The 7719-nt window shown below is 38.6% G+C and overlaps 3 protein-coding genes across 3 annotated transcripts in view; all 3 read right to left on the bottom strand.

The window, feature by feature from the left end:
• Positions 1-751: 751 nt before the first annotated feature.
• Positions 752-1607, bottom strand: LOC113276592 (blue copper protein-like). The gene is made up of 2 exons (XM_026526211.1): positions 1414-1607; positions 752-1305 (listed from the first exon to the last, which is right to left on the bottom strand). The coding sequence occupies exons 1-2, from the start codon at positions 1571-1573 to the stop codon at positions 911-913; spliced, it is 555 nt and encodes a 184-aa protein (XP_026381996.1). The 5' UTR covers positions 1574-1607; the 3' UTR covers positions 752-910.
• A 308-nt stretch (positions 1608-1915) lies between these two features.
• Positions 1916-4476, bottom strand: LOC113274271 (triacylglycerol lipase 2-like). Its single transcript, XM_026523707.1, has 9 exons — positions 4145-4476; positions 3886-3999; positions 3349-3489; positions 3137-3247; positions 2912-3061; positions 2777-2817; positions 2603-2682; positions 2413-2508; positions 1916-2321 (listed from the first exon to the last, which is right to left on the bottom strand). The coding sequence occupies exons 1-9, from the start codon at positions 4382-4384 to the stop codon at positions 1999-2001; spliced, it is 1296 nt and encodes a 431-aa protein (XP_026379492.1). The 5' UTR covers positions 4385-4476; the 3' UTR covers positions 1916-1998.
• A 1356-nt stretch (positions 4477-5832) lies between these two features.
• Positions 5833-7719, bottom strand: part of LOC113276591 (uncharacterized protein At3g27210-like) — a 2420-nt gene continuing 533 nt past the window's right edge. Inside the window, exons 2-3 of the mRNA XM_026526210.1 lie at positions 6595-6672; positions 5833-6499 (exon numbers count right to left, since the gene is read on the bottom strand). Coding sequence (XP_026381995.1) covers positions 5991-6499; positions 6595-6672 — 587 coding nt within the window. The 3' untranslated portion in view covers positions 5833-5990. The remainder of the gene's footprint in view (positions 6500-6594; positions 6673-7719) is intronic.

Below are 7719 nucleotides of genomic sequence, written 5' to 3'. Positions count from 1 at the left end.
TCGTGAAACGATTCACGGATCGTAAAATATGAATCGTCACATGCGTTCGTGAAGCCGGGTCAGAAACATGCAGTATCATGATTTTACGATTTTGACCTTTGTCGAAAATCCATCATCAACAACTTGGGTGGTCAAGAGTTAACCGCTGGCGGTCGAGTCTTGACCGCTCGGTGGAATTTCAACCGAGCGGTCGACACTACACCTCTTGGTAGAGACTCAACCAATTTGCCACTTAGCCAGGTTTGTTTACTGGTTTGTCAGCTTCATAATGGGTGCAAAACTGGTAAACTTTCCAGTTTACTATGCCTATAGAAACCGGCCTTAACCATGTCATCTTTCCTTATTATCTTAGTTGTTGTATTTTGGTGGAAAAAATTATAAATCCTAAATGTCATATTATTTTAACACCTTTGCCCTGCATTAGAGATGCTCTAACGTTCTTCAACTTGTCAAAAAAAAAAAATAAAAAAAAATCACAAACGATTCCAACTTTTTGTGACCGATAGCATAGATGAGTTTCCAATTTAGATCCTTGCATGCACTGACATCGGCCAAACGATTCAGATTTTTGACTTAACGTATGAGAGTTAACCACGTGACTACCTGCATTCTTAACAGTTGGTACATTGTCGGTTTCTACCAAGAAGGTCCTGCTTATAGAAAGAGTACAGACGAATTTCAATATGCCTCTCCTACGTCTCTTTGGTTTTTGGAAATGGAGGTGCATATGGGAGTTAACTCTATATCAACGTTGTCGAAGTAAATGATACTCATGTCCAATCTTATTACAACACCAACAACAAAAAACAAAACAAATTAACATCTTTTAACTACAAATAATGATTAAACTCAGAACACTGATATACCCAGACTGAACACAACAGAAAATGTGTCTTCAATTTATACTTTCTCAGACCACATAAAACAAACTCATGGTACCGACTAATGCAAAAATCAAAAGAAGATATGCGACAGACTGAACACCAGCAGCTGAAGTTGTGGAAGTCGTGGATGTTGTAGATGACGGAGATGAAGTTGATGATGGTGTAGATGAAGAGGAGTCCTGATCATTATCGGATGAAGAAGAAGAATCAGTTCCGGCGACGGTCTTAATTTGTACTTTCATCCCTTGATCACAGTGACCCATTGTCCCACAAGCGAAATATCTAGTACCAGCTTTTGTTAACTTGAATTCATCGCTACCGCTGCTCTTGGAATCCAATGCGTTACCAATATCACAATTCTTGTACTCTTTTTCGCTCGATAACTCCACAACACTATGCAAGCCTGATGAATACTTGAAAACTACACACATAAAACAAATACAAGGAGGAGTCATTCGTCCGATCAGTTTCCGTTATACTTGCTAAACGAGTAAATGGAATTGAACTCTGTATGTAGTAGGAAACTTACCAAGTTGGTCTCCAACTTTAAATGTCTTTCCCTTTGCCCAAGAATTCATGTCAGATGATAAATCCCAGGTTACGACATGTTTTGCTGCAAGAGTTCCAGCAGTGCCTAAAGCTAATGCATAGAGCACCATTACTAAACACACTTTGTATACACCATTCATTTTTACTCTCTGATTTCTGCTATTTCCATTTCTATTGTTCTCTATATATAGAGAGAGAGAAAAAGTGAGATTGCTTAAAAATGCGTAAACATCGTTCTCTCAAGAAGCTGTATTACTTTCCCATGTCAAAAGGAATTGGTTGTTATGAACTTTGCTTTGAAACTAAGTTGCCATGATTATTGCATACTGTACATGTAGATATCTGTTTAAAATTCTTGCAAATTTTGTTAAAAGCATAAGTTGAGGTTGTTATGTCTATTATGGCAATTATCAACTTGTTTTTTTGGTTGCTTCAAGCCAAAGAAGCCCAAGGAAAAATCAATCGAAGTAAAAGTTGTGTATTATTATTGTGAATTAATGTCTAGTGGTACATAATATAGATTAACACCGATTCCTTGAATTGGAATACATTATTGATGACTCCTTCATATTTGACGTTTGAAGAAAGCTACAAGAGCATCATAGACAATTTCTTTGGCGGAAACTCCCATGACAAAATCAGCGTGTGCAAAGTCTTTCACAAATTGAACCGTGAGTTTGTCTCCGTCGTGATACTTAAGACTGTCTAGTAAGATTTCAACATCTTTAACATCCGAGAGCGCGTCTTGACCTCCATAACTTATGAACAGTGGAAGGTTGCTTGGCACATTACTTAGGTTGTACACTGGAGGTTTTGCTTGTCCATAGTGCTGCATGTTTAAGTTGATGTTTCCAAAGTCGAATTTCGACAGGACTCCATCTCTAACCGCTGCAACAGTAAGAATTTCGAAATTAATCTTGAAATTATTTTTACTCGCTAGAAAACAGATAGATGATTGTTCTTGCAACATACTACGTACTCTGAGATAAATGGACCATGTTTCTAGTTGCGGTTGACTGAGGTTCGTTCTTTAAGAAGAGTTCGACCGTGGAGGCGTTGAGGCAGCAGTTTTTACCTGGATGGGGATTAAAAATTAGCACACTTTTAAATAGGATTAGATTTTTGAAGATATACATATACATTAGGAAAAGGATGGTTAATACAGATACCTGTAAATGACGTCAGTAAGTCGTAGCAGTCGATGCCTGGACTCGAACATAGCGACTTAAGGAAACTTCCTACTGCCTCCCTGTTTGCTTGACAATTTAGTTGCGTAATCTACATAATTAAGATTCTAGAATTTCAAGGGAAGAGAAGAGACATTGAGAGAGAGAGAGTTTTACCCTTTTGGATTGAATTCCGCCATACCAAACCATGTAGTTAACTATAAGAAGGCAACTTAAAATGATTAGTCACACACACATGAGTATTCAATCTATTTGACAGGATACTCATTGGACTTTTAGGGGCGTTCACACCTCTCCAACGAAAGCTTTGGCAGCAAGGACGCCTATGGAAGTGGTCATATGACTCAAATAAGCAACAGGGCTCAGCAACGCAGCTGATTTCAACTTGCTAACCAACTTACCCCCTTCTTGTGAAAATGAAGCCAATGCGACCAATGTTCCCTGTAATATAACTCATTTCAGTTGACAAGTTTTCAGAGAAACTCGATGGATGTTGTAGTATGAATGTGTAGTTACCATGGAATGACCGACATAGTTAATCTTTTGTCCAGTTCGACGGAAAACAAAGTCGAAGGCCGCTGGTAGATCATACGATACTAGCTCATCCCATGACCAGTTCCAGTAAGGCTGTAGTTTGTCGAATTCAGTTTCAGGAAAATATGTCCTATATGTTCATTGGATACCCCGTGCCAAAAAATAAAGAATGATTAGTACATGTTGGAACATACCGAGAAGGCAGAATCGAGCGTGGCATGACGACGGCTGAATCTAGTTCCTCTGGTATTAGCAATCCAAACGTCAAACCCATTATCAGCCAAAATAAAAGCAAGTGACTCTTCAGGTGAATTCAGTAACCATGTCATTCCATCCTGCATCAACATCCATAGACAATGCAGTATCACAAGACGAGGAAAGAAAGAAAGTCAGTAAATAGTTTGCCTGCTTGGTCCCTAGATCTCAACTACCAGGCGCCTAATTTATGCATGTTTTTCAGGGTGATGGTCTCATGGTTGTAGTTTTGGTCGAAACATATGATAAAGCCACAGACTGGCCTGTCTTTTAGTATCTGGGACTTGGGGTCTTATAACAGATAGAATTAGAGAAAAGCACTGCAAGACAAAACGACTCATAACACCTATAATGCAGGATCCTAAAAAGACTTTGGTTTTATGAAACTGTGCGACACATCCTTATAGTCTCTTAATTAACGAACCCATCAATTCTGCCAATTATAATATAAATCAATTAAAGATACGAATGCGTACAACAAGGACACCATGTTGTAGCAAGACAGGTTGCTTATTTCTCCCTCCGCGTCCTCCCACACGGCCTTCTGGAATTCTTTGCATGCTTAAAACATACCCATCTTCTGTTTTTACCTAATAATAACACCAAACAACAGCGAAAAAGGAAAATAACATGTAGCACGGTTAACACCAATCACAAGAACGTTTTATGTGTATCAACACAGTAAGATGAGTTATGCATTTCACTTGTGGCTCGACTATTGTATCAGTGGCTTACCTCAAATTCCTGGCAGTTATAGCCGTGTATGGCAACTGAAGATGCACATAAACCAACTTGCTCCGGTGGGACTATGGCAACCTGAGGTTGATGAGCAAGAACACTCCTGGTACTAGTACTGCGGCTAGAACCATAAGCTCCGAGCGGTAGATGGAGTACAATCAATAAAAAGCCCACAACACTGACCATAATCCATCTTACCAGAGAATTATTGTGATCCTGAACTAACATGGCAGCCATATTACTAGTATCTCAAGAGTCTCTCTAGTTGCTGTCAGTCTATGTAGTTGAAAAGAGAAGAAATCTGTAAGTGAGAGAGTTGCAGTAATGATCAGAAGTTTCCCTGTTTTATAGAAAACTCACTCTAGTAACTACTGGATATGATGAGATAGGGAATGAAAGAATGTGTACAAACAATACGGAAAGTTGAAACAGATGGACTTTTCACGTTGAGACTGAGGTTGTCGTGGGTCCCGCTTTCTGTTGTCTTTCTTATCATCATCGTCCTTATTTATCCTGCGGCTTAATATTCAGTTACAACTTACATGTGCAAGCAAGGTTCAGTAGTAGTACCACTAACAGGCAGAGTATGTATGGTAATTTACAGCTCTCTCAGTGAGTGAGTCAAAATATATACCTCCATGGAAAAATCAGAATTCAAAATATCGACCATCACAATGACCTTAATTTGCTGCAACATTCAACTCTTATCATCTTAATGCAAGCAAGATTTGAACTCGAAACTGCAACAGTTAATGTTATCAGCTTGCCTACGGAAAGCACTAACACTGCTTATCATCACCATGTTAACAAATAGAACTTTGCCCTTTTCTTTTTGTTTTTTTATTGATAGAGAATTTTGTATTCTACTTACCAAAGTTTCAGTTTTTTCTTCTACAAAGATTAGCTGAACCGATTGCAGTTACACAGCTAGGCAGGGGGGAATTCTTTTCATTTTTTATTTCTTTCTTCGAGACCAATTTTGGGACCCATATTTAGTTCACAACTGCAAGCTTGCAACTCAGCACCTGGCTTGGCTGCAACACATTACATCTCCTCAATTCTCTCAAAAAGAAAGGTGATTTGTTATTTGTTAAGAACAACCAAAAGGTACCACCAGAATCCACACTAGCCACATTACAAACTCTACTGATTGATAGGGTCCAACCAGACTTGCCCATCATGGCTAGTGTGGATTCTGGTGCTTTTGATTCTTCTTAACAGATCACCCTTCTTTTTGAGACAACTGAGGGAAGAGCGAATACAGGAATCCCGCCAGTCCCATAACAGATTGGACTAACCAAGCTCCCTAAATCCGCGAATCAGAGGATTTTCAACACAAGGTTTTTCATCAGCTCCATCTGGATAGAGCAGCTTGGACCTTCAACTATTACCATTTTTCAGTTTTTGCATGATTACATGGAGCGTGAGCTAGAATTGCACCCTCTCAAAACCTTGCTGGGGTGGAAAATGTTCTAAGAAAATTGATCCAAAGAAACATATAGTGAATTATATTTTTCCCCATAAACATGAATCTTTAACCATGATGCTGGTAAATGTTGTAGCAACTGAGATATGCATCATATAAGAGTAAATAAATAGATTGCAACTACATTTGCAATACAGAAGATAAAAGTAAAAATTCCCAAGTTATATCCGACTAGTATAACCTACTATGAAACTGGAAAAACTTAATAAAAATCACTTGTTTATATATTTATATTTGCCTGTATAAAGTACAAGAGGTAGAACAACTCGGAAAATCGTGAATTACAAGACTAAACATACTGGCTTTTCTTCATTTACACGAAAATAAAAGTACCTCCAACTAAGAAAGGAAAGGAAGTCAAGCAATGGTGGAGTTATATGCTCCTCCGCCGTTCCGGATGGGACTCATGCTATGCCTCTTCTTTCTCTCAGCCGAACTACAGCTTGGAATCATTTTGGGCAGGCAGCGTCGAACAGCTTTAGTTAACTTCTCTTTATCAGGTTTGGGAATTCTATCAGGACTTTTGACACTACTGGATACCGAATTTGTTTCTGACAAAACTGGGGTTTCGCTTATAGATTTGGGAGGGTCATCAAGGTTATTTGTTTTTTCAACTTCTAGTTTACCAAATGCTATCAGAGGCTTACCTGAAGCATTTTGGTCATCAGAGGCTTTGCCAGCATCGAAACTATCTCGAAAGAGATCAGCAAGTTTCTTTCTCTTCTCTGTTGAGCGTGTTTCAGGTATCGAGTTGAATGCTTTCTCTGATAAAGGAGATTTAGCACGTTGAGGTGTTCCCATGAAGCTTGTGAGGTGTAAAGGAGTACTACCACGAGAACTTCCACGGGAGGCCGAGGGAGTAAATTCTGCAACCAAGTGAATAAATTAGAAAACATACTCGACTGAAACAGAAACAAATTCACTTCCGTACTCAGTACCACTAGAGTTATGGTGGTCCTACCTCCATTAACACTGTAAAAGTCATCACAGTCTGAATCCAACCAAGCCTGAGAATCAAAGAAGGTCTCTTCTTTATTACCTGCAAAGACACAAAGACAAAAATCAAACAAAGTACAAAATAGGACCACAGAATACACAGGAGAAGAAAGATTAACCAATGTACAACAAGGTTAGCTTCATAAATGATAAAATCACACCATTCTAAGGGAAAACAGTTCAAACATTAAATGGTAAAAATTCCTAATAATATGAAGAAGCCTTATAACCAATTGGGAGTCGTATTATTTTTGCCTTTGGAGAAGCCATATTCTGAATGAAAAAATGTGAGTCACAGATGAACAAAACTACCTAGTCCATAATATTTTGTTAATAATCACACAAAGATGATCTTGTAAATGGTCTAAACATTCTACAGAAACCTTACGAGTAGCAGCCTATAATAAACTTTCCAGGAGCTGGCACCATCCCATTCTTTGATATGTCCACAAGGTTCCCAAACAATTTCCACGGCAACACCCAAACCCATATCCAAATGTCCTGCACTTGTCACTTAACATACACGGTACACCCCTTCCTTCATCTTCCAAACCTTGCAACTATTGCCCCCCATCCCCACCTAAGTCGGTAACAATGTAGTTTAAAGAACTGGGGCACAACTGTGGACCATCTCCAATTTCATTAAAAAAGAAGTTTTCGACTGATATCTCTTCCCCCCTTTGAATCCCCAACCAATTAAACAAGGTCGATCAGTTGGCGTTAGCAAATATCAGTGGCAGTGCTTAAATTCTTATAACCTTTGTTTTATCTCAAAACAATCTAGGACTCTCCAAATAAGCATTAACGCTAACAAGGATTATCACCAAAGCAACTGCAGTTTCCCATACCAAGTGAACCGGTGTAAGATTTTATATTGAACCGCTGAACATGCTACAACATATAACCAAAACTAACGTAATCTGATCTACTGATTATACTAAGTTATTGACCAACAATCTCAGGAATCTTAAAAACACCGTACTACTAGAACAAACTCAAACAACAACAAGAACCATATCTAAAACCCAAGCAAGATCAAACAAACAGACGATCAGAAGAGGTACCCCACTTGCTAATTTAATCAAATCAA

The sequence above is a fragment of the Papaver somniferum genome, chromosome 4, assembly GCF_003573695.1.
Source record: "Papaver somniferum cultivar HN1 chromosome 4, ASM357369v1, whole genome shotgun sequence".
Taxonomy (NCBI): domain Eukaryota; kingdom Viridiplantae; phylum Streptophyta; class Magnoliopsida; order Ranunculales; family Papaveraceae; genus Papaver; species Papaver somniferum.
This window is presented reverse-complemented; position numbering and strand designations above follow the sequence as displayed.

Excerpts from the sequence above, each read along its gene's own strand:
- LOC113276592 (XM_026526211.1), bottom strand. The coding sequence starts at position 1,573 with ATGAATGGTGTATACAAAGTGTGTTTAGTAATGGTGCTCTATGCATTA. Across the intron at positions 1,306-1,413 it reads TAAAGTTGGAGACCAACTTG|TTTTCAAGTATTCATCAGGC; the intron begins GTAAGTTTCCTA and ends TTATGTGTGTAG.
- LOC113274271 (XM_026523707.1), bottom strand. The coding sequence starts at position 4,384 with ATGGCTGCCATGTTAGTTCAGGATCACAATAATTCTCTGGTAAGATGG. Across the intron at positions 3,248-3,348 it reads CGCTCGATTCTGCCTTCTCG|CCTTACTGGAACTGGTCATG; the intron begins GTATGTTCCAAC and ends GACAAACTACAG. Across the intron at positions 2,818-2,911 it reads CCAAAGCTTTCGTTGGAGAG|TTAACTACATGGTTTGGTAT; the intron begins GTGTGAACGCCC and ends GCCTTCTTATAG.